We start from the raw sequence: 27,287 nt of genomic DNA, 5'->3' as shown, positions 1-27,287 counted from the left end.
GTCTAAAAAGAAAACAGGATTAATGTCTGAAGTATTTTGTTGTATGATGTGCCATAATTTATTTAAACATCCCCTTTTGGTGGGGGGATATTTACATTGTTTTCTCTATCCTCTCTCATTTTTAACTGAGGAGGAATAAACTAAACTAAATCAAACAAAGGAAAACCTCTGCTTTGGCCTAAAAGAGAGGGAGCCAGAGGTAATAAAATTTTATTTTGATTTTAGAAAGTGTTTGTTTATGGGTAAATTATCGCACGTTATGAACTGCCAGAAGCCATTTTTTCCATTTGCTTTTTTATAAAATTAGACTATAGCATGATATATTAATGGGTTTGATGAATGGTAGTAGTGGAATCTGGTGGGTAAAATGCAGGTTAGTAGGAGTTTGTTTACAACAAGGCTAGGATTTGAGCCAGCCACTCAGATGATTGGCCTATGAAGGCCAAATCATTTAGTTCTTAGAATCGGTTCCTTCTGCATCTGCAAAGCAAGTGGCCTCTCTGTGACTTTCCATTCTTGTCTCTTTTCTTATAGAGCCTCCTTGGCCAACTGCAGGTTAAACCTAGCTTTGGCATACTTTGAAAAGGCAGTTGACAATGTTATTGCTGCTAAGGGTGATAGGACATCAGATCTGGTTGGTCTTTACGAGGAAATTGCTCAGATCGAGCAGCTGGGGAGGAACCATGACCAGGCCATCCAGTACTTGCAGCAGGTAGGTGGGTTGGCTGAAGCCCCGGCCAGGTGGGCTTGTTTGGCCCCAGGCCCAGTTCCCAGGGCCAGGGACGCTTGGGCTTCTCAGAACAGGGGATGGGATTGATTTTCCTCCAGATCCACACAAGAGACCTTCCTCAACTTTAAATGACCTGGACAGAGAACAACGACTCACAGTGGGCCTATCTGCTGTGTGACCTGATTTAAGACAGCATTTCCCCTACCAGGCTTCCCTCACCTCTATCTGTACTGGGAAGGGGGAGCTGAGAAAGTCTACTCCAGGGAAAAAAGCCATAGGGGCAACTGAACTTAAGTCTTTAGCAAACGCAAAGGACTTTTTAAATGAAAATTTATGATATTTTGGTACAATGCCATCATTTGTCCTTTAAACTAGTCTAGCTGGTTGTATCTCAGAGTTTATGGTTAAACCACCATAAGTGTGTTTTGCTTGTAGGTAAGTAATTTGACAAATGCAGAGGGGAAAACAAAACTAAACATACAAAGGAATGTTGAGTTTATCATAATGGAAACAGAGTAGGGCACTATATGTATCATGTACTTGAAACTTCCCTTGAAACTGCTAGTTAAATTCACCTTTTCTCAAATGAGAACCATGCTCGTGGCCTCAGGTATCTCTCATAACCAAAAACAGATCACAGTACTGGATTTCCTATATCACAGAAGAGGTGTAATGCCATCCAACAGTGTATGTGAAAACAGTCTGCTACTGAAGAAAAGGCATTGCAGACAATCCAGAAATCCAAGGTTATTAACATCACACAATGGAGAGATGTTAGGGAATGCTGCCCTGAAAGCAGGGAGTCCACTGCTTACAGAGAAAGCCAATCTGGTGTGTCCAAGACTCTCTTAAAGCAGTGGTCAGATCATAATGGATAAAACAATAAATAATCAGTGTTTCCTAATGACAACAAAAATAATAGTTCAAATTTATGGAATGCTTTTACCATGTGCACTTGAGGATACATTAATTCATTTAATCCATGAAATAAGCATATGAAGTAAGTGCCTTTTTTTTTTTTTTTATCTTAAGGATGAGGAAACTGAAGCCCAAAGAACTATAGCTAATTCAGTTGAAGTTGTGTAGCTAACAAGTGTGGGGGGGTAGGGATTTGAACTCAGAAAATTTGACTCCAGAGCCTGTACTTATAACAACTCCGCACTGTGTCTTAGCTCTTAAGTGTTGTCTGATAATCTCTGGAGTTCCTTGAAACACCTCACGGTATTTGGCCCGTGACAAACGAAGAACACGTGGCTCTTTTCTTGCTGGCGGGTGTGGACTGGATGTTTTCTGTCTTCTTTCTCTTTCCACGTTGTTACTTCTTCCATTTTAGTTCAGATAATAATAATAATAAAATCTATACTTCTTTAGTGCTTACTACCTTCCAGGTGATATTTTAAACACTTTACATGTATTCATGTAATCTTTACAACTGTTTGTGATAAATACTATTTTTGTCACCCCTGTTTTTTTTTTTTTTTTTTCTTTTTTTTGCGGTATGCGGGCCTCTCACTGTTGTGGCCTCTCCCGTTGCGGAGCACAGGCTCCGGATGCGCAGGCCCAGCGGCCATGGCTCACGGGCCCAGCCGCTCCACGGCATATGGGATCCTCCCAGACCGGGGCACGAACCCGTATCCCCTGCATCGGCAGGCGGACTCTCAACCACTGCGCCACCAGGGAGGCCCCACCCCTGTTTTATAGTCAGAGAAATGAGTGACTTGCTGTATGTTACAGTAAGTGGCTGAGCTAAGATGGGAACCCAGGAAGTATGACTCTAGGATTCATGCTTCACTAGACTTTTTTTTTTTTTTAACTTATTTATTTATTTATTATTTTTTTTGCCTTATAACAAATTTAATCAGTTATACATATACATATGTTCCCATATCCCCTCCCTTTTGCGTCTCCCTCCCACCCTCCCTATCCCACCCCTCCAGGCGGTCACAAAGCACCGAGCTGATCTCCCTGTGCTATGTGGCTGCTTCCCATTAGCTATCTACCTTACGATTGGTACTGTATATATGTCCATGCCTCTCTTTCACTTTGTCACAGCTTACCCTTCCCCCTCCCCATATCCTCAAGTCCATTCTCTAGTACGTCTGTGTCTTTATTCCTGTCTTACCCCTATGTTCTTCATGACATTTTTTTTTCTTAAATTCCATATATATGTGTCAGCATACAGTATTTGTCTTTCTCTTTCTGACTTACTTCACTCTGTATGACAGACTCTAGGTCCATCCACCTCATTACAAATAGCTCAATTTCATTTCTTTTTATGGCTGAGTAATATTCCATTGTATATATGTGCCACATCTTCTTTACCCATTCATCCGATGATGGACACTTAGGTTGCTTCCATGTCCTGGCTATTGTAAATAGGGCTGCTATGAACATTTTGGTACACGTCTCTTTTTGAATTATGGTTTTCTCAGGGTATATGCCCAGTAGTGGGATTGCTGGGTCATATGGTAGTTCTATTTGTAGTTTTTTAAGGAACCTCCATACCGTTCTCCATAGTGGCTGTACCAATTCACATTCCCACCAGCAGTGCAAGAGGGTTCCCTTTTTTCCACACCCTCTCCAGCATTTATTGTTTCTAGATTTTTTGATGATGGCCATTCTGACTGGTGTGAGATGATATCTCATTGTAGTTTTGATTTGCATTTCTCTAATGAGTAATAGACTTTTTTTTGATACTGAACCTTTGAGAGGCTGAGCTAAAGTTATGATTTTATTTTTGCTATGAAATGTAATAAAAGTAATCATAGCTAACATTTACTGAGAACTTACCATGTGAAGGGTACTGTGCCCAGTGTTTTGCGTGCATCTCATTTAATCTTTCCCAAACCCTAATCAATGGAAACTAAATATTCCTTCTACATATGAAGGTAAAATTACTTGCTTAAGACTCACAGCTAGGAAGTAGCAGAGCTGGGACTCAAACTCATCTCTTGCGTAACTCTATGATTATATACATATCAGCTTTCAGTCAACTAACAGTTCTATGAGAGCCACTATAAAATCCACAGTGAAACACTGTCATTTGGGTACTTACCTTGTCGTGATTTTCTCTATTCCAGGCCTATTCTATCTGTGTTTCTTTGTTCACTGAAGTCAGCGCCCAAGCTGCAGAGGCGAGCGCGTTACTAGCCAAGGCTTATGCCATGTCTGGAGAGGCCCAACACAGGGGTAAGTAGAGGAGGTGGTTTTGCAGATATTAACATTTCCCAGTCACAGGAGGGAAGCACACTGGCCAATGGAATGGTCTATCTATCAATATGGACAGATTATAAGTAGCTATTCATGTCTGTGATCGAAAGATAAGACTGGATACCATTTTGTAGGAAATCCTTTATGCATGAATTTAGGCACAATCATATCTCCCCAAATTAGTTGGAACATCAAAACCAGTAAGATCGGCGGGCTTCACTGGTGGCGCAGTGGTTGAGAGTCCGCCTGCCGATGCAGGGGACATGGGTTCATGCCCCGGTACGGGAAGATCCCACATGCCATGGAGCGGCTAGGCCCGTGAGCCATGGCTGCTGAGCCTGCGTGTCCGGAGCCTGTGCTCCGCAACAGGAGAGGCCACAGCAGTGAGAAGCCCATGTACCGCAAAAAAAAAAAAAAAAAAAAAAAAGATGTAGACATAGAGAGTGGACTGAAGGACACGGCGGGGAGGGGGAAGCTGGAGTGAAGTGAGAAGAGCATCGACACATATACCCTACCAAGTGTAAAATAGTTAGCTAGTGGGAAGCAGCAGCATAGCACAGGGAGATCAGCTTGGTGCTTTGCTATACCTAGAGAGGTGGGATGGGGAGTGTGGGAGGGAGGCTCAGGGGGGAGGGGATGTGGGGATGTATGTGTGCATGTGGCTGATTCACTTTGTTGTATGACAAAGACTTACACAGTATTGTGAAGCAATTACACTCCAATAAAGATCTATTACAAAAATTTTTTAAAAATTAGTTATGGTTATTAAGAAATTTAATCTATTTGTGAATATGTAAAGTTTGTTTTTTATGAGAAAAAGTTTATGATTATAGAGTTAGGAAATTCCAAGGCCACCTTATTCTTTTTTTGGATACTAATTTTCTTGGATACTAATTTAACTTTAAGGAAAATCTGGATTGCCACCTCCTAGCATCCACTAAATTCCAGATGGATTAATATGTATATTTTTAAATTAATTAATTTATTTTTTTGCATTACGTGGGCCTCTCACTGTTGTGGCCTCTCCCGTTGCGGAGCACAGGCTCCAGACGCGCAGGCTCAGTGGCCATGGCTCACGGGCCCAGCCACTCCGCGGCATGTGGGATCTTCCCGGACCGGGGCACGAACCCGTGTCCCCTGCATTGGCAGGCGGACTCTCAACCACTGCGCCACCAGGGAAGCCCTGGATTAATAGTTTTTACATCAAAACTAAAAAATATAAATTAGTTAGAAGAAAGTACAGTACTGGAATAAAATGTACTGAAGTTAAAAATTGGAGGAAAGAACTCTCTGAGCACACAAAGGTATACCAGAAAAGAAGAGATTGATAGGTTTAATTATAAAAAGACCTAGGACTTGTGCCTGTCATGAAATACCGTAAATAAAATAAAAAACAAACTCAACCAAGATGAACAGATAACCCAAATAGACCCTAATTATTTAAAAAAAAAAAAAAAGGATTTGTAGTTAACTTTCTGAGAAAGAAATCTCCAAGCCCAGATGATTTCACTGGGTAATTCTACTTAACATTTAAAGAAGAAATAACACCCATCCTACATAATCTTTTCATAAAATTGAGGAAGAGGGATTACTTCCCAACTCATCTTAGGAGGCTAGCATCACCCTGATAACAAAATCAGGCAAAGACATTGGAAGAAAAGACAAAACCAAAACTAAAAAACCAACTATAGACCAATACCTTTCATGCACATAGATGTAAAAAATCCTCAACAAAATATATAGCAATATATAAAAAAAGAATAATATACCATGATCAAATGAGGTTTTTTCCTTGAGAATGTCAGGCTGGTTCAGTGTTCAAACCTGAATCTTGCCAATTGATGCAGAAAAAGCATGTGACAGAATTTAACATCCTTTCATGATGGAAGGGGAACTTCCTCAATTTGATAAAAGGCCTGTACAAAAAACCTACAGCTAACATCATGTTTAACAGTAAGACTGAATGCTTTCCTCTTAAGATTAATAACAAGGGGAAGATGTTCACTTGCTACTCTTACTCAACATAGAACTGGAAGTCTTAGCCAGTGTAATAGGCAAGAAAAAGACATACAGCTTAGAAGAAATAAAATGGTCTCTATTTGTAGATAACATGACTGGCCAAGGAATCTACAGATCTCCTAGATCTAGTAAGTGAGTTTAAGCTTCGCAAGGTCATAGGGTACAAGATCAACACACAAAAACCAGTCATATTTCTATATTAGCAAGGTACAACTGGAAACCAAATTTTTTAAAGATATCATTTACAATAGTCCCCTCCTCCCAAGTGAAACACTTAGGTATAAATCTAACAAAATAATATACAGGATCTATGTCCTGAAAACTACAAAATCCTGATCAAAGAGGTCAGAGATGACCTAAAAAAAATAAATGGAGACACACTGTGTTCTTGGATTGGAAGACTCAATATAGTAAAGAGGTCAGTTCTTCCCAAATCAGTCTATGGATTTAATGCAATTAAGATCAAAATCCTAGCAGCAGGGCTTCCCTGGTGGCGCAGTGGTTGTGAGTCCGCCTGCCAATGCAGGGGACATGGGTTCGTGCCCCGCTCTGGGAGGATCCCACATGCCGCGGAGTGGCTGGGCCCGTGAGCCATGGCCACTGAGCCTGTGCGTCCGGAGCCTGTGCTCCTCAACGGGAGAGGCCACAACAGTGAGAGGCCCGTGTACCGTAAAAAAAAAAAAAAAAAAAAAAAAATCCCAGCAGCAGTTTTTGTAAATATAGACAAGCTGACTCTAAAATTAATATGGAAAAGCAAAGAAACCAAGAAGCTAAAGCAATTTTTAAAAATAGTACAGTTGGAGAGTACACTTGATTTTAAGTACACTTAAGTACACTTACACTTGATTTTAATAGTACACTTGATTTTAAGACTTCCTCTAAAGCAACAGTTAGCAAGAGTGGTATTGGTGAAGAGATAGACAGAAATCAGAATCATTGGAACACAAGGAGAGTCTAGAAATAGACTTAATTAATGGCCAATTAATTTTTGACAAAGGTGCAAAAGCAATTCAATGTGTAAATGATAGTCTTTTCAGCAGATAGTATTGGAACAATTGGTATCCACATGCCAAAAAAAACCCCAAAACACTCTCATATTGTACATAAACATTAACTCAAAATGAATCATTGTCCTAAATGTAAAAACTAAAATTTACATTTACTTTACAATAATCAAGAAATAATATAAAACAGCAAAGGTGCCAATTTTCTTCTATCAAATTGTCAACATTTTAAAAAGGGTAACATTTGTGATTGATGAGAACAATTTGATTACAAACTCCCTGAAGGGCAATTTGGCAGGATGTCACACATCTTACAACTATATATATATATTTTTTTTTTTTTTTTTTTTGCGGTACGCGGGCCTCTCACCACTGTGGCCTCTCCCATTGTGGAGCACAGGCTCCGGACGCACAGGCTCAGCGGCCATGGCTCACGGGCCCAGCCGCTCCGCGGCATGTGGGATCTTCCCAGACCGGGGCACGAACCCGCGTCCCCTGCATCGGCAGGCGGACTCTCAACCACTGTGCCACCAGGGAAGCCCCACAACTATATATATTTTAAAACTGTAATGAGATCAAGCTTTCACCCATCCTATGTGAAAATTTAAAAAATTTGAAAATATCTAGCTTTTGCCAGACAGTGGGTAAACAGGTCTGCTCATTCATAGCTGGTGCAAGTGATAGTGTAAATTGACATGAAATTGGGGGACCAATTGGATATATCTAGTAACGTTGAAAAGGAAACATGTATAAGGATGTTCACTGTGGCAGTATTTGTAATTGTGAAAAATTAGAAACAACCTTATCAATAAATGAAAGGAAAATTTGATATATTAACTAGATAGAATTTTGTAGTGTTTAAAAGGGCTAGATTTTGGGAGTTCCCTGGTGGCCTAGTGGTTAGGATTCCATTCTTTACTGCCATGGCCCGGGTTCAATCCCTGGTCGGGGAACTGAGATCTCGCAGGCCACGAGCTATCTACTAGGTAGATAGCTGATCACCTGGGGAATTGTGCCATACTGGGAGCTCAGTGTTGGTCTCTGTGCTGGCAGATTGGACACTCAACAGTGGCCATAACCAGGCTGGCCTTGGTGAGTGGGAGTCCAAGTTGTTGAGCCCACTCTTGGTACCAAAATCTGTGTTAGAGTTCTCCAGAGAAACATAACCAACAGTATATATAGATAGAGATATAAAAGAGGAGCTTTATTATAGAAATTGGTTCATATGTGGTTATGGAGAATGAGAAGTACCACAATCTGCCATCTGCAAGCTGAAGAACCAGGAATGCTGGTGGTATAATTTAGTCTGAGTCTGAAGGCCTGAGAACCAGGGGAGCTGATGGTATAAATCTCAGTCTGAGGCCAAAGGCTTGAGAACTGGGGGACGTGGGGGCCACTGACATAAGTCTTGGTGCCCAAAGGCCCAAAGGGCAGGAGTAGATGGATTTCTCAGCTCAAGAAAAGAATGAGACAGATCGCTCTTCCTTTGCCCTTTTTTGATTCTATTCAGACCCTTAATGGATTGGATAATTCCTGCCTATGTTAGTAAGGGTAGATCTTCTTTACTCAGTATACTAATTTAAATGCTAATATCTTCCATAAATATCTTCACAGACACACCAGAAATTATTGTTTACCAGCCTATCTGGGATCCCTTAGTGCAATCAGGTTGACACACAAAATTAACCATTGTAAGTACATATTTGGGGGCAGGGTTATATTGGAAATCTCTGTATTTTCCACTCAATTTTGCTGTGAATGTAAAACTGCTCTAAAAAGTCTATTAATCAAAAAAAAAAAAAAAACCCAAAAAACAAACGCGCACAAAAATAACACCAGAGCAAAGACATTAGCCTCCAAGCTCCATGGGGGAGACAGATTCTGTAGTTTAAAAACAAAACAAAACAAAATCCCATAAAGATGTATCGGAATCTGTGATTGCTCCTATATATTATCTAAAACGTACAGTTGTCAGCAGAAAAGGGACAATACAAGGAGGCAGGAACCTGTGACTCAGAAAAATTGACTCTAGGGAATTCCCTGGTGGCGGTCCAGTGGTTAGGACCCGTGCTTTCACTGCTGAGGGCCTGGGTTCAATCTCTGGTCAGGGAACTAAGATCCCACAAGCCTAGCAGCACAGCCAAAAAAAAAAAAAAAAAAAGAAAAATAAAGAAAAGAAAAGAAAAAGAAAAAGAAAAAGAGGTTGACTGTAAGTGGGCTGGATGTTGGATTTAGCAAAAGCTTCAAAGCAGCTATCGTAAATATGTTCAAACAATTAAAGGAAACTGTTCAAAGGATTAAAAGAAAATATTATGAAAATCACTTAGTAAATAGGAAATCTCAATAGAGAAATATAAACTACTTTTAAAAATCAGCTAAAATGGAAATTCTAGAATTTTAAAATATAGTAACTGAATGACAGATGTGTTAATGATCACATCAGATTTGAGATGGCAGAAAAGATAGAGATAGCTCAAAAGTAGGTCACTAGAGATGATCCAATCCAAAGAACAGAGATAGGAGATATTGAAGAGAAATGAACAGAGCATAAGAGATCTGTGGGACAATAGCAGATGTACCAACACTCATGTAATGAGAGCTGCATAAGGAGAGGAGAAAGAATGAGGCAGAAAAGCATCTAAAGAAATAATGGCCCCAGAGTTCCCAAATTTGATAAAAATATTATCCACAGATTCAGAAGTCTCAGTGACAAGTAAGGTAAGCACAAAGAAAACCATAATTAGACACAAAGTCAAATTGCTAAATGACAAAGAGAAAATCTTAAAAGCGGCAGTGGAAAAACAACTCTGTACAGGGGAACAACAATAGGATTAATGGTTGATTTTTCATCAGATAAATGAAGGCTAGAAGGCAGTGGAATAATATATTCAAAATACTGCAATAGAATTCAACCAAGAATTGTACATCCAGCAGAACTCTCCTTCAAAAATGAAGGTGAGATAAAGATATTTCCTGATTAACAAAAACAGGATTTGTTGGTAGCAGTCTTCCCCTGAAAGAAATACTAAAGGAAGCCATAGGCTGAAAGAAAATGACAGCAGATGGTAACTCAAATCCACAGAAAGGAATGGAATTGGAACTGATAAGTATGCAGATAAACATAGTAGACTGTGTACACATACACAAATATTCACCAACTTGTGAATGTGTAAACAAAATGTGATATATCCATATGATAGAAAACTACTCATCAATAAAAAGGAGTAAAGTACTAATTCATGCAACAACATGGATGAACCTCAAAAACAGTATATGCTACATGAAAGAATCCAGCCTGAAAAGACTATATATTACGTGATCACATCATGTATCATGATTATATAACTATATAAATTTACTAAAACCTTATCAGACTGTATAATTACAATGGGTAAATGTGTGGTATACAAATTATACCTTAATACAGTGGTTAAAAAAAATGTTAGTGCCTGTTCCTGAGTGATGTGTATGGAGATAATGTTCATTTTCTTTTTGCTTCTCTGCATTTTCTAGATTGATTACATAAACATCTATTATGTTTGGAATAAAAGACAACATTAGAAGTAAATTTTTAAACAATAACAACTGTATATTTAAAGTTCTTTGAAAATCAAAACTCACCCTCTCTCTCCGCACACACATACACTGAACAGAAACCCCAGTAAGCAGTAATCTCCATCAGATTTTAATTTAGCTAAAAACATAGTCTTGCGTTGCACTTGGGAGTTTAATATGATGGTTATTTTAGGTCTCAGGATAAGACTGTTCAGACATAAGCTTTCTTTTCCTACAGAAAATCCATGCATTTCATCAAGAGAATAAAATCAGAACATCATCTGATATGCCATCAAGTTATATCTCAGACTTTTTGAGGCTTTTATGAGTGCTGGAAAGAGGACAGGCATGGGCTTTAAGCATGCAATTGTCTAATTAATTTAGCTAAAGTTGAAATTAGACACTTGTAAAGGCTAGCATATTGCCTTAAATAATTGTTTCCCTTTTTTGAAGATGCTGTTGAGATATATTTTATAAAAAGCATCACTGCATATCAAACAACACTGGGCCCAGAGGATTATGAAACACTGACGACCATTGAAGAATTTTGCAAATGGCTTGTTCAAAATGGGGAAAAACAGGTAAATGTTATCAACTCATAAATGTAATTGCTAGATTGTTTATTAGATTGGGACAGCCTTTTTCATCTCATAATTCAAAAACTGCAGCACAGAGAAGGCTCAGGTAAAGCCAGCAATAAAAATAGGGCTGGTGCAGCTTGCAATATTAGTAAAAAAAAAGAAGTATTTTTCTTGCATTTTGAAACATGAGGTCCTTCAAATCCTGAACACATATAATCTCTGGTCCTGTAAATTTAATATTTTAAGTCAAAATTGGCTTTTATCTTTGGATATAGCTGATGGTTTCTTTTTCTCTTGATATGTTATTTCCTGCTCAGTTTCCGGACTTGAATTCTTTATCAATCAAACTTTTGTTTTCACATTAAAAAAACAGTTAGAGAAAATGCTGTTGATTGCTGACCTTTTACTTAGAAGTCCCATGAGTCTAAACTGTTACTCAAAAACTCAAAAACTTTACGTACTGAGTTCAGCATGAAGGCAGTGAAGACCTTTATTCATCATGAGATCCCATGTGACTTTGACCTGACCAAGCCAACTTTATTCTTCCTCAGGCATGTGAGAAACAGGTGTGGATCTGACATGGTCTTGTTGGCCATGTGACAACCAGTTTAAGAGTAAGTTTCTAGACACTTAATAAGTAAGAATTTTTTTTCAAGGAATGAAGAAAAAGCTTTTTTTATTCCACATTTGAACATTTTTGTAAATGATGACATTTTCTTTAGTTCTATTTTGATTGCCACTTGTAGAGGCAAAAAACCTTGTAGTGGTCTGTGACTTTTTTTTTTTTACAGTGGCTGCAATATTTTCTGTTGGTTCCAAAGATTAATGTAAAGCCATAGATTGATCTAATATTTTAATTTAGTTTCCAAGAAAGTACTTGGCCAGAATCTCATAGCTTATCCTTGTTATGTTCTGATACAGTGAACATCTTGACTTTGTGATAAGACACCAGTACCAATGCCTGACAGCTGTCTGCTTCTAACCAAGTGTACCAAGCTCCTAGACAGAGATGCAAAAGTGTCTTGAGTGCCAGGTGGCTCTGAATCTAAACCACAAGCAGGAATGTGGACAGGTCACCTTTACTACTAAGAAACAAGCTCCACGAGGACAAGGTTTTGTCTGTTTTGTTCACTGCAGTGTCCCTAGTGCCTGAAACAGTAACTGGCACATAGTAGGTGCTCAATAACTATTGAGTTGCTTTGCTGAATTTTATACACATTTCCTATGGGATAATTCCATTTTAAAAGGAGCTTTTTCTCCCAACCTCAAGCCTGAGATGAGATTCTCAGCCTGTTCTAGAATAGAACATAACAGAAACTCAGATGATTTGGGAATTGTGTTCCCATGAAATATAACATTTTTTTTCAAGCAGAGGTTTAATCTGCCACTGATAAAAAATAAACAGGATCCATTGGCCAGAACTGCCATCTTCCAGTAATTCCTTAAAACGGTGAACACAAACGGAAAGAGGAGAGGCATCCACTATATGTTCTCTAGGCCTTTTAGAAAACATGGAGTTATTTCTTTGGCCACATCCTTGGGGATCTACAGGAAAGGTGATCTTGTATACAGTAAGGGAATGGGCATTGTTCAAAAAGGAATGCCCAGAAATGTTACCATGGCAAAATTAGAAGGGTCTACAGTGTTACCCAGATTGCTGTTGGCATTGTTATAAACAAACAAGTTAAGGGTAATCCTCTTGCCAAGAGGATTAATGTACATATTGAGCATATTAAGCACTCTAAGGGCCGGGATAAATTCCTGAAATGCATGAAAGATCAGAAAAAGAAGGAAGCCAAAGAGAAAGTTACACGGGTTCAACTGAAGAGCCAGACTGCTCTACCCAGAGAAGCACACTTTGTGAGAACCAGGAGCCTGAGCTACTGGAATCAATCCCAATGAATAGCTAGACTAAATAAGAACAACAGAGAGAAGACTCAAATAAATAAAATCAGAAATGAAAGAAGAAACATTACAACTGATGCCACAGAAATTAAAAGGATTATAAGAGACTACTATGAACAATTACATTCCAACAACTTGGATAACCTAGAAGAAATTGGTAAATTCCTAGAAACATATAACCTGCTAAGACTGAACCATGAAGAAATAGAAAATCTGAATAGAGCTTTAACTAGTAAGGAGATCAAATGTGCCAACAAGAAAAGCCCAAGATCAAATGGCTTCACTGGTGAATTCTATGAAACATTTAAAGAAAAATTAACTCCAATCCTCCTCAAACTCTTCCCAAAAAATTGAAGAGGAAGGAATGCTTCCAAACTCATTTCATGAGGCCAGCATTACCTCGATACCAAAGCTAGGAAAAGACTACAAGAAAAGAAAACTACAGAACAATATCCTTGATGAATATAGATGCAAACATTTCAACAAAATATTAGCAAACTGAATTCACCAGCATATTGTAATGACCACACACCATGACCAAGTGGAATTTATCCCTAGGATGCAAGAATGGTTCAACCCATGAAATACAATCAATGTGATACACTACATTATCAGAATAAAGGATAAAAATCACATGGTCATTGCAAGAATACAGAAAAAATGACAAAATTCAACATCTTTTTATGATAAAAACATTCAACAAACTAGGAATAACAAAGGTCATATATGAAAAGCTCACAGGTAACATCATACTCAGTGATGAAAAATTGAAAGCATTTTTTTCTAAGATCAATAACAGGACAAGGATGCCTACTCTTGCCCACTTCTATTCAATATAGTCCTGGAAGTGCTAGCCAGAGCAATTAGGCCAGCAAAAGAAATAAAAGTCATCCAAATTGGAAAGAAAAAAGTGAATTATTTCTATTTGCAGATTATATGATCTTATATTCTTATATGTAGAAAACCCTAAAATTTTCACACACACACACACACACACACACACACGCGAAGTGTTAGAACTAATAAACAAATTGCAGGATATAAAAAAATTTCAGGATACAAAATCAACATACAAAAATCCGATGCGTTTCTATACACCAACAATGAACAATCTGAAAAAGAAATTAAGAAAACACTCCCATCTACAAAAGTATCAAAAAGAATAAAATACTTAGGAATAAACTTAATCAAGGAGGTGAAAGACTTGTACACTGAAAAAATAGGAAAATCTACTTATATGCATGTTTTCCTATTCTGAAAAATGCAAAGATAATACAGAGCCTTGAGACTCCTAAATTATTGTCAGTGTTTCCTGGAAAGCAACAACTGATATCCTTTTTATGTTTGTTCTCACATACCACATATGAGGATATTGATTACATGTTCAACCCAGTTCCAAAGAAATGTTCTATTTATAAATGTCAACATAGTTAACACAGGCAGAGGGTGATGTGCCATTCTTGAGGGTACCAGCAATAACTATACCTCTTCACTCCCTCTAAAGAAAGCACATTGGGAAATCCAATGAGTACAAGCATTGTTGTTCTATAAATAACTTCCAATGTATATTTAATTTTTCTCTAAATCATATGCTGTATGGTAAGTAGTTAAGAGTGAGAGTTGAGCTGAAAGACAACTGGCCTGGACTTTTAAAAAAAAAATACCAATATCATGAAAGGGCAGAACTGCTACAGATTAGAGAAGACTAAAGGATTGTGAAAACTAAATGCAATATGTGATTCTTCATTGGATATTAGATTTTTAAAGTTACAAAGAACATTATTGGACAATTGAGAAATTTGAATACAGAGCATATATTAATATTATATCAATGTAAAAAATTTTGAGAGTAATAATGTTATTGTAGTTATGTAGGAAAATGTTCTTGTTCTAAGAATATACCTGCTTAAGTATTTAGGGGTAAAGTATCTTAAGTACAACTTATTTTCAACAAAAATATATATGTGTATGTATTTATATATGTATATAAAAATGTTATCTATTACATATACATATAAATTTTAAAGAAAAAGCAAATGTGGCAAAATGATAGCCAATTGGTGAATCTAGGTTAAAATATTATGTGTATTCATTCTACTATTCTTTCAGCTTTTCTGAAGGTTTGAAAAGCTCATGGAATACAACCAGCATGCTCCTTCAGAATTACCAGGTGAATTAAAAATATGTACATAATTTTTTATCCCCTAGGAGGCTTACAGACTGCTAAAGGCTTTATTGAAGTCTCAGGTCATTAGCTATGGTGACTGTAGTAAAAAAGTGGCTGAAACTTTTTATAACATGGGCAAGATCTGCTTTGCCAAAGGAGAGCTCAGAAAGGCAATTCAGCTGCTAAGGAAGGTGAATACTGGCTGTTTTTTTACATTTGCTCCCAGGCCTGTAAGCAAAATGTGAGGGGAGGTGTGTGTGTGTGTGTGTGTGTGTGTGTGTTTTCCCTTCTCTTCCCTCTCTCCTTATTTTTTTTTCTTCCTTCTCTTTTTCTTTTTTTTTTTTAAAGTAGAGTGTTCTCTTTTGAAAATTCTTTACATTCTTAGATGTGCTAAGGGAGACTATGACTACAGAAACTTTTTTTGTGTCTGTGCCTGGACCAGAGTTTTAGAAGAGTAATACCCTAATCCTGTGAAAGCAACAAAGGTTGTGTTGGAATAAGGAACACCTTGTCTAGCCATCATTACCCGAGCACTGATTCCACTTCCAGGCAGCTCAGACAACCCTAGAAGTTCATTGCCTAGTAGTAGGATGGGGCAAGAGGTGTGCCTAACAGTTGTTCAGCCAGTCAGTATACTAACAGCCCAAGCTAAAGACTAGGTAAGATCAGTAGTGATGTCTCTACATAAAACCCAAATTAGTTCAATGTCAGAGGAAAAGTTGGTAAAGATCAACTGATATTCAAGAGGGAAGAGTCAAAAGCAATCCACACATGGGAATTCCCTAGTGGTCCAGTGGTTAGGACTCTGCAACTTCACTCCAGGGGCCCCAGGTTCAGTCCCTGGTTAGGGAACTATGATCCCGCAAGTTGTGCAGTGTGGCCAAAAAAAAAAAAGCATTACACACACACACACACATATACTGGCAGGTGTGGAGATATTTTATCTCATTTCAGGTTAACTTAATGTAATAAGTATGAAAATAGTAAATAACAGAAGAAAGGGGACTTCATTTTGAAGATTCAGAGAAAAAGAAAACCTTATGGAATAAGTTATAAGGATCAGAATAGCTTCTTCAAGGGAAGCATAAACACATAGATGGCAGCTATGTAATGGGATTATAAACCTGTAAGGAGAGAAAACTTTAAAAATGAAAGGATGACAGTTCGAGGCCAAAAGATGAGATGAGATTAAAATGCTAAGGCTGAATTAAGAAGGAATTTCAGGGAAACAGGGAATTCCCTTGTGGTCCAATGGTTAGGACTCCTCGCTTTCACTGTTCGGGCCTGGGTTTGATCCCTGGTCAGGAACTGAGGTCTCACAAGCCACGCAGCATAGCCAAAAAAAAAAAAAAGAAAGAAAGAAAAAGAAAAAAAAAGAAGGAATTTATTTCAGGGAAACAAGAAATTTAAAAAATTCAAATCCATATTGAAAATAGGGAAGAGCATCTTAACATGCTGTACTGATGTTGAACAACATTTCCTCAATCTAGAATTGCAAGAGTCAGTAAAAAACAAAACAAAAATGAAACAGAAAACAGACTCCTGAGTCCCACCTCAGACCATCAAATCAGATGGTCTTAGTGTCCAGAATCTGCATTTCTAATACTTCTAGAGGTGTAATATCCTGTGAGTTTTAAGAATCAGTGACTTATTGACAAATTTGAAAAGCCTTCCTATAATGCAGAGGACAAGGAAGAATGTATATAATGAGAAAGTAGCTGATGTGGAGGACAAAGTAGAGATTCAGCCAAAGAATTCTATGTATTTCTGAAGAGGAACTATAATACTTGGAATAGAAACAGTAATCAAAGAAATCATTGGAGATAACTTTCCTGAAATGAAAAAAGACCCCAGCATATACATTGTAAGGGCTTACCATGTTCCATATAAAGTCAATGAAAGAGAGCCCCATCTAGATTTTACCAGCAATGAATGTTTGATGTCATGTCTACATCCTCCATTTGGAGTAGGGATTCAACATGAATCTTTGTTTGGATGCCGGACATTGTGTACTTTACCTTGTTGGGTGTTGGATATTTTTGTATTTCTGTAAGTATTCTTGAACTTTGTTCTGGAAATCATTTAAATTACTTTGTTGTGGAATTCAGCTAAATTACATTTTGGTCCTTTTAGGTCCTGCTTTTAAGATTTGTTAGATGGGACTAGGGCTGCATTTAGTCAAGGGCTAATTAACCCCCATTACTGAAGCAAAAGCCTCAGTACCTCTGAGTAGCCCACCCAATGCTCCATGACAATGAGGCTTTCCAGTTTGGCTGATGTGAAGAGGCCACTATACCTGGCCCTGTATAAACACAGGGCACTGTTCCCTCCAGTACCTTCAGATTCTTTTCTCAAGCCTTGGGCAGTTTTTATACCTCTGTGTTAATCAGTACTCTGCTGAATACAGTTGTCCCTCGGTATCCGTGGGGGATTGGTTCTAGGACTTCCCACCCGCCCCCCTCACCAACACCAAAGTCTGCAGGTGCTCAAGTCCCTAGTATAAAATGTTGTAGTACAGTCAGCCCTCTGTATCTGCAGGTTCCCAGACTGAGGGCCAACTGCGCTTGAAGGGGACACACTGCAGATATAGATACTCTCTTTCTGTGCAGCTCTCTCTCCTCTCTGCCCTGAGAGTCTCCCGAGACTCTCAGCTTCATATCCTCAATTCAGGGCATCTGCTGAGCTCCACTTCCCTGCATCAAAGCCTGGAGATGGTCTCAAAGTAGTCATCTGCAATCATAGCGTTTATTTCACTTGCTTTCCCTCTCTCGAGGAACACTGTCCTTTGTTGCCTAATGTTCATTGTTTTGAAGATCGTTCCAAATATATTTCGTCTACTTTTTCTTTTCTGGTTGTTTCACATGGGAGGGCAAATCTGGTGCCTATAATTCCATCTTGATTGGATAGAGAGGTCAGCAATAAAATTTACAATGGAAAACTGCCTAAGAGTAAAGTTATGAAGCATGAGAATGCAATGCAAGTTTGGGACACGTACACTGATTTCATTTATATCTACCCGTTTGGTTACAGCTATTTGGAAAATCCTGGTGGAAACCAGTGTGGGTTTTAGGTAGGCATGCTGTCAATTTTCAGGCCTGTTACTTTGGTTTTCCACAGCCACATATGGTAGTGGAAGCTTCAGTGAAGTGGAATGATACAGGTACAGCACTAGGGGCACAGAGCCTTCGATTCAGACTCCTTCCTCCTTGGAAGGGAGCCAGGAGGAAGAGTAGTACAGGCATCTGAAATGTAAACCTGTGACATCTCAGCTCCACTGGTACTCTCCTGAGTTTGGTTTATAATGAAGGTGCTTGTTATTTGATCCTCTTTAAACTGTTATGCTTCTCAACTCGCCTACAGTGTCTGATTATTCAAATCTTCATATATGGAAATGAGCACTATAAAAGCAGAGACACAAAAAACCTCCTTACCCTAATGCAGAGGTAAGTTCTGACCCTGATCATCAACCAGGTCTTCAGTGTGGATATATGGATAGCATGGCCTCACCCAGATTCATTCATTTAGGGGTGATTCAACTGTTATTCTTGTTAGTAAGGCAAAATGCCAACCTGTACTATGGATCTAGCCAAATCCTAAACTGGAGGTACCTAGTCAATTTCTAGTAGTCTCTCAGAACCCGATATTACAGGGGTCTGCTGCATTATTATTTAGTATGTATGTCTCTTTCAATGCTGAGCATTATAACCAAGTCCTACAAGACTGTTTCAGCTAACAGCTTGTGATAGATACAAATTGGGTTTATAACAAAGCAAGTGAAGGAATTCCCTGGCAGTCCAGGGGTTAGGACTCCATGCTTTCACAGGTGAGAGCCTGGGTTCCATCCCTGGTGGGGGAACTAAGATCCCACAAGCTGGGGGCACGGCCAGAAAAAAAAGTAAGTGAATACATTAAACTTATTTTTCTTGCTAAACATACAAAATCTGTCCCTAAACATAAGGCAACTTTTGGGGGGAAACAGTTGTCTCCAAAGTTAAAAATAAAAGAGCTTCTTCAGATTCTTCTTAAAAAATGTTTAGAATTTCAGCCAAAGAAGAGTGTTTTGTGTAGACCTGCCCCTTTCTTGACCCTTGGCATATCATTGCTGTTTGTTCATCTCAGAATGATATTGATCCTGAACTGTTCTTTTTTGTTGAGTGTATACTAAAGCCCTAAAACTGAGCTAGATACTATTCATAAAGTATTTAATTTTTACAAATACCCTATATGATAGCTCTCGTTTGACAGAAGGGGGCCTGATGTTCTATAAAAGAACACGCCTAAATTCACTTAAGTCTTGGAGGTTTGGACCCAAGCAAGTGTGACTCTAAAGGCCATGTGCTTTCCCCTTAGAGCCCTCTGACAAAGAGGGGTGTCACTATGGGGTGAGAGTTAGGACTCGGATTGCACGTCACTGGAGGTGGCTCACTGTTAGTACCTTCTCACTACGCTGGCCACGTGGGGGACAAGATGAGCATAGAGAATACATCGGCCCATCCTGTCCCCATCCACCTCAGTCAGAGCCACACCTAAAGGAGGCCCAACAGCAGACTGCCTCCTGTTTGATCTTACCCAGGAGAGAATGTTCTCTAGCCTCTCTCAGTGATGCCCACGGTAGGAGGGTATATGGGGAACTTTGCCCTCTGCCTGCTGGTGTATATGAAAGTGTTTTCTTAGTCAGTAACCATAACAGTATTAATAATAACTATAAGGTAGAACTTCTTCCAATCCCCTGATATTGTAACATACATGTATTATTTCTGATTCAGAAATAACCCTATTCAGTAGGGTTATTTATTAATAATAATTATTAAAAATAATTATTTATTAAAAATAACAATTAATTAAAAATAAAAAAATATTTGTATCTTACATGTTCAGGTGATGAAACTGAGACTCAGAAAGTTTGAGTATCTTGTTTAAAATCATCTAGCCAGTAAGTGTGGTAAGATTGGAACCCAGGTCTGTCATAGTTCAAAAATACACGGCCTTTCACTACATAATAGGGATTCTGACTTTTGAGGAATTTGAGACTGTATATGGGGACACCTGATCAGCAGGCAAGTCCCCAGAACCTCATTTTACATATGGGGAAACTGAGGACAGGTCTGTTCAAGTTGAATCGCCCAGGAGGAGGCAGAGCTGCGATGTGAAGCCAGGTCTCTCTAGCTCGGGAACGTGCTCTCCGCGGGCAGTGTAGCTTTCTCTCTGAAGGCAGGCGGTCTGGATTTTAAATCAGGCTCTCTGACCGAGGTGAGCTTACTCTCTCAGCACCTTTATTCATCAGTGAAATAACAGTACCTTCCTCAAAAAGTGGATTTTCTGAGAAATAATAAGATCACATATAATACAGCACTTAGATCAGGGCCTGACAGGTCTTAAGTACTCAATAAATGTTGGCATAAGAATAAAATAAGAAGAATTATCTTTCTGAGATGCTGGAGATAATAGGTCAGAATGGTTCGATAAGAAGCTTCTATATATCACACTATTATTATTTTAGAGTAAGAGTGATGGGTAAAGAGTATATATTACTGGAGTCAGCCCTGTCATCTTAAACCTGCCTCTGCCACTTAATAAGTATATGACCTTGGAAAAATCACTTAACCTCTGAGCCTTGGTTTCTCCATCACTAAAATGCAAATAATAGCATATGACATAGAGTTGTTGTGAGTTTTCAATAAAATAACATATATAACATGCATAGGCCAGTGCCTAGCAATATGTACTCAATGAATGTTAGTAAAACACATTTCCTTCCCCCTTCCTCTGCAGTACGTGCCTTTTGCTTCCAGGGTAATAGGTTGGAATATTTGAAATCCTAATTGTGATGGATCATTGGGCAGTTATTACAATGTTTGTATGTTTGAGAATTAGATTGAGAATTTGAATCTTTGAACATATCTAAAGTATATTTTGTACACTGAAGGTAAAAATAATGAAACTAAAAGCACAAAACTTGTAACTTCAGACAAGAGATACATGTGTCCTCGAAACTGGAACAAAGTTCTACTCAGCTTGTATTTAAAAAGAGAAACTTCAGAATAGCTGGAGTGAATCCATTTCCTCAGTAGCTTGAGGTTGCTTTTCCCTCGAGTTTTTTTTACTGTTCCTGGTTCCTTGTCCATGATTTGAAAAGAATGATAGGAGGAGGAGAAATTAGGAAGCATTGGTATAACCCAATTCAGGCCCCAGGTAGTATGAGTTTCTTTTGGTTCTCGGAGGCTAATTCTTCTCTCTGTAAATGACAACGAGACCTAGACCTACCAAGAAAGCACATGTAAGGGGAAAAGAAGAGTCTTTTGAAGGACGCTGCTGTAGCAGAAGTCCAGTCAGTAAGATGTGAGTCCTGAAACAAGCTCATATCTCATTCCTCAAGAATTGCTGAGCAAAGCCATAGGCGTGGCTGCCAAAGCCCAGATGTCAAACACCACCACCACCAAACGAAAAACCCCACAAAAAACCCAGTTCAGGAATTGTTCTCTTGGCTTGAGCATCTTGCTGGAATAATCAATCCCAGATGTCCTGGAACTCTGCTAGTTTCCTGATGTGCTCTTGTGCTTTCTACCCCACCTCCTCTGGAAACCCAGTGACAACATTTACCGAACTTCCATTGCCAAGAGCCCAAATTCTTGGCTTTTGAAGCCTCTGCAAAGAAGTGAAAGCAGAACTGGCTCCATGAAATAGGAGTTGGTTTCCAAGGTTAAATGTTAGTTGCAAGAGCCTCAAATAAGATTTCAGTGTAGAGAAAAGGCACAGAAAATCTCAGATTTGGAAGTAAACTTTGAGATTGTTTAGTCTTTTACCTAAATCACAAATGGACTTCAGTTTTAATCATTTACATATCAAGCTCCCTGTAAGCTCTAGAAATACTAAGATGTTTAAGATACAGTCCTTTCAAGAAAACAGACACACATGACCAGATTACAAGTTAGTCTGTAGTAATGCTTTAATAGAAATATAAACAGAGGACAAGTAATAAATTGTAGGGCTGGAAATGTAGGGGGAGACGGTGTGTACGCAGCAGGCAGGTGTCTGGGTCTTCAAAGAAAAGTAAAACATCAACAGAAAAGCCAGAGGAGGGCATTTCAAGTAGCACAAACAAAAGCATAGTGGCCTGGAGAGACTTGATATTTCTGAGGAGAAGCAAGTGGCCTTGAGTTGTTGCAGCTGGAGGTACCTGAGTAGGAACGTGCTGGAGATGAGTTTGGAAAGATAAATTGGGGTCAGATTATGGAATGTTTTATGTGCTATGCTGATGAGTTTAGAATTTATTCAGTAGACAGAAGGTAACTATCAAAGGGTTTTGAGCAGGTTGTGCCACGATCAGTTACTGGCTTTGAAACATTAACTGTCAGCCATGGGAAGGATAGATGGGACCTGAGGAGACCATAGAAGTAGGGAGACCACTTAGAAGGCAGATGCAATAGTGCAAGGGAGAGGTGTTGAGAGCCTTAATTATCTAAAACCATAGTAGAAGGCACATGGAGGATGGATTGAGAACAAGTTGGAGTCTCAACTTGGCAAGACCTTAGAGCTGATTAGATGTGAGGTGTAATGGAGGCAGGGGCCCATTCAAAGGTGGCTTTGAAGTTTCTAGCTTGAGCAACTGAGTGAATGGCAGTGCTGTTAAGTGAGAGCATATTGGCAAGAGGAGGTCATCTTGGAGGATGGCTAGGAGGTCTGAGGAAGATAAAACATTTTGGATGTGTTAAATTTGAGGTACCCACAATACATCCACTCGGCAATGTCTAATAGGCTGTGTGGACCGGAAACTCAAGATGCATTAGAAGTTAAAGAAATGGATAAGAAATCCATGGAATATGTGTATGTTAAACAAGAAAACTTAGGTAAGAACTTTGGAGAATGTTTACACTTATTTTGGAGAGAACATATGTGGTGTTTTTGAATCAAAATAGAGAGGGCTCAAGTGTGAGCTTTTCTACTTTCAGTGAGACTGTATTTTCCTTTCTTCATCTAATGAAATACAAACAGTAAGACTCTATTTTAAAGGCTTTATTTAATGTATGGCACATACTAAGCGTCTGTGAGATGTTAATTATTGTAATTATTATTATTGTATTACCTAGGGGTCATTCAGAAGGAGGACTGGGAAGGAGACTCAAGAGGAGTCTTTAGAGAATTGGAAGAGTCAGGAAAAAATAGAAAGGAACTCACAGGAGGAGAAAGTTTCAGAGAAGGGAATGGTCATTATCAATGTCACAAAAGACATGAAGGGGCAGTTCAAAGAGGGAATGCAAATGTCCAATAAACACAAAACAGGATTTCCAATCTCATACAGAATTTACAAATGCAGAAACTGAAATACCATTTCCAACCTACTGTATTTGTGTTAATGAAAAATACAGGTCATATAAACCCAGCTCTGTCAAAGGTACGGGGAGATCAGCCCTCTCAGTACTCTGGTATGGAACTGCTGGTTGACATATATATCCACAGGTAACAAACTAGAGTTTTATATATCTCTGTATACATATATATGTATATCTATATCTATGTATCTTCCTTGTAGATCTGTCTATTGTAGGAAAACTGGTACATGTTAATGGTCCATATAATAGGGTCATTCAAAAGCATGAAGTAGAGCTTTGAAGAGTCATGGAAAAATATCCCAGATATATTATTAGAGGTAAAAACACACACACAAATAGATATTAGTATTATATATAGTATAACCCATAAATATATGTAACTATATAATTAAGGAGGGTAACAGTAATCTCTGGGGTATGGAATTATGGGGGACTTTCAACTTGTGTTGAAATAATGTATATTATTTGACTTTTTTTTAAACAACAAATAAGTATTATACCTCTGATAATAAAAGAGAATACAATTTTAAAAAGAGTATCACATACATGTCAAATATTGAGACAATATAATGTAGTGTTAAGAGAATGGACTAGAGCCAGATGCCTGAGTTACAACCAGTTTATTTATTAACTGGGTGAGCTTGTCACAAGTCACTTTCTCAGTTTTCTCACCTATAAAATGGGGATAATAATACCTACTTCGTAAATGAGTTAATGTAAGTAAAACTCCTCAGAAAGATGCCTGACACACAGTATGTGCTAATTAGAGGTGATGATGATAATGATGACTAATAAGAAGCCATACAGGCAAACAGAAAATCATCACCGACATTAGAGTGAGCTGTACTGGTAGAACAGATTTTTAAGACTACTGTTTGTCCAGTACCTGTTTAAACACCTCCTCAAATCAGGAACTCACTCATTACCTGTCCAGGTGGCCCTTTCCATTACTGGACAGTTCTAACTGTTAGAATATAGTAGTCAAGGTCATGGACTTCAGAGTCAGACAGACCTGTGTTTGCATCCAGGCTCCTCTACTTTCTGTGTGCCGTAGGGCAAGTTATCCTAAGCCTCAGTTTTCTCTAATGAGGGTTAGAATAGCATCTATAATATGGAAAGATAATAAAGAGTAAATGAGATTATTCACATAAAGCACTTAGCGTGGTATGTGGTATATGGTAAGTGCTCTAGAAATATTAGCTATTTTTGCAACTGTAGCCAGTCACCCAAACTTACTGGAAGTATGAAGGCATGGAGCATTAGCTTCATCTTTGTCCTTGTTAGACACCTCTAGGACAGCTGCATGCTGAAAACTTACTTTGGTATAACTTTTGGTAGGTCTCAAGCTATAGGAGACAACAGAAGGAACCAGGAAAACCATCCTTTTCTCTTTATAGGAGGGGGGAGAGGGAAGGTGCCTCAATGCCCATTAACCTAGTAGTGATCCACTGTCTTCTTAGTCATGTGAACAGAAATAGCCTCTTCTGGGCTGAGGGGCTGGGGAGAGAAAGCCAAAGAAAAGTAGGGTGGAAAAGGAGGATTTGGGGTGATTATTTCCAGAGAGAACTGCAGTTAAGTACGAGAACAGGTGATACACTCAGTAAATTCTGTGTCAGCCAAACCAGTCTTGGGCAAGACCTTAGTGATGAAATTTATGACCCATAAGCTAGATTGTTTCCAGGCTGCTGCATTCATATTCTTTCCTATCACCAGTAAATATTCTAACACTGACTCTACAGAATTAAAAGAGAAAATATTTGCCAAACCTTGGTGTATGAGTGCGTGAGGAGCAACATCTGCTCTAATCTCCAGGTGCCAAGGGGCAGTGGCTCTTCCAAATCAGGATTCTAGGAATGGCTGGCAGCACTGGGGCAGATAGAGAAGTGGACATTTAGGGGCATTTAGCGCCGCCCCTGCCTCCCCCCGCCACGGTCTCACTGAAGGGGAACAGAGGCTGCTAAGCCACAGGGAGCCCGCTCCGGGTACCTGGTCTTCAGCAGAGCGGTGGGGGAACTCGAGAGCCAACAGCCACTCTGCCCGGCCCACAAAAACAGATTGGCAGGAGGTAGAGCGTGGAATAGGGCAAGGAGAACAAGTATACTTTACCTCCTGGGCCCACTCTGGTAGTGGTTTCCTGGAGGGACGCTTGAAGTTCCAGAGCAAAAGGCTGGGTTTGGTGGAGCTTGGGTTATTATTGTCTGTCATGGAGCATGGGTGGGGGAAGAGCTAAACTTCTGCCACAGATTTGCTATTCATGCCCAGTGAAAGAGCGATATACCTTGAGTCAAGGCACCCTGGGTGTGAGTCCCACCTCTGCTATGAAACAGCAATGTAACCTTAAGTTGCTTAAACATTCTGAGCCTCACTTTCCTCAACATTCCTTCAACAGATTTATCTGGTGAGCTCCTACTAAGTGCTCGGTGCAGTTAGAGCTGCAGGTGGTAATAAGATAAATAAAACACGGCCATTACTCTTAAGGAGACAACAATCTAGTGCAAGAGACAAACATGAAAAATAATGACAATGTGAAATATGGATTCTCTAGTAGAAGTCTCAGTGCACCAAGAGCAGCAAGGAGAGAGAATCTAAGAAGGCTGGAGAAGACTTCATAGACAGGGTTACATTTGAGTTGTTTCTTCAAGGGCGAGTAACAGTTCATCCAGAAGGAGAAGACATTACAGGAAGAAGGTACTCTATATGCAGGAGCACAGAGGCATGACATAGGGCAGTGTATGAAAGAATGGTAAGTTCTTCAAGGCTGCTGTACCGGGCAGCACTTCCTAGAGGGTATTTCAATGTTGATTCCAAGGGATGGAGGAAGAAAGGCTCTGTGAAAGAACTCAGTTTAGGAAGAAACCAAACTGAATTAAACGAAGTGACACAGGTTTACTTCCTGAAGGACTTCTCAGAACTTTTGACATACTAAACTTCCCTACTGGCATGTTGGGAACAAATTAATTTTTAAAAAGCCACTGTATTTCTATTTACCTGAATTTTTTTTTAAATGGTCAGTGATTTAAATTTTGGCAAATAAAACCTTATTTGGAGCCATAGAGAAAATATCTCAGGTCTGGTTTTATTTAAAGCAAAAGGTATGTAGAGCACATGTTTGAACTGAGGGTACAAGAATACTTGTGGAGTTTGGTAAAGGATTTGGGCCCCACTTTAGGACATAAGTTCTTTCTGAACAATGACTATCTCACCAATGAACTATTTTATCTGATCATAGAAACATGACTTCAACACATCCCTATGAACTAATTTTTCTTTATGATTCATGGTGGTTAAGCGCTCTAGCTCTGGAGACAGACAAGCCTGCTCAAATCCCAGAACCACCACTTTCTGGCTATGTGTAATCCTGGTTTTCTCATCCATAGGATCGGTATGAGAATAGTACCTATCTCTTGGTGATGCTGCGAAAATGAGATAATGTATGCAAAGTGGTTATCATGTAATAAATAAGTTACTTTCATATTTACTGAAACCTGGGCTTTGACTTCATTACCTTCTAGCTACACCATTGGCAATGAAGGAAAATGAGATAGGAGCTAGTAACTGTGAAAAGCTACCACTACGCTGGTGTGGAAAACATTTTGCTGGTTAATATCTCAAAAGTGAGCTAGAGCTTAGCCCCTGGAAACATAATATCATAGACAAGGCAGTCCGATATAATTACTTATATGCAAAGACGGTGATATATACACTATGGAAGTCAGTGTTCTTTCAGTAACCAAAGATTTCAGGCAAGGGGAATTGTGCCACCTTGTGGTGGGAGAGCACTAGGCC

At 39.0% G+C, this 27,287-nt stretch overlaps 1 protein-coding gene across 1 annotated transcript in view; it reads left to right on the top strand.

The window, feature by feature from the left end:
• The window catches only part of TTC23L (tetratricopeptide repeat domain 23 like), a 46,314-nt gene extending 30,813 nt beyond the window's left edge, over window positions 1–15,501 (top strand). Inside the window, exons 7-10 of the mRNA XM_082621957.1 lie at window positions 535–712; window positions 3,811–3,919; window positions 10,972–11,099; window positions 15,213–15,501. Of these exons, the coding sequence (XP_082478083.1) occupies window positions 535–712; window positions 3,811–3,919; window positions 10,972–11,099; window positions 15,213–15,416 (619 nt within the window). The 3' untranslated portion in view covers window positions 15,417–15,501. The remainder of the gene's footprint in view (window positions 1–534; window positions 713–3,810; window positions 3,920–10,971; window positions 11,100–15,212) is intronic.
• Window positions 15,502–27,287: the final 11,786 nt, after the last annotated feature.

Source organism: Mesoplodon mirus (assembly GCF_964341445.2).
Source record: "Mesoplodon mirus genome assembly, chromosome: 5".
Taxonomy (NCBI): Eukaryota; Metazoa; Chordata; class Mammalia; order Artiodactyla; family Ziphiidae; genus Mesoplodon; species Mesoplodon mirus.
The sequence above is the reverse complement of the archived record's forward strand: the minus strand, read 5'-3'. Positions and strand labels throughout refer to the sequence as shown.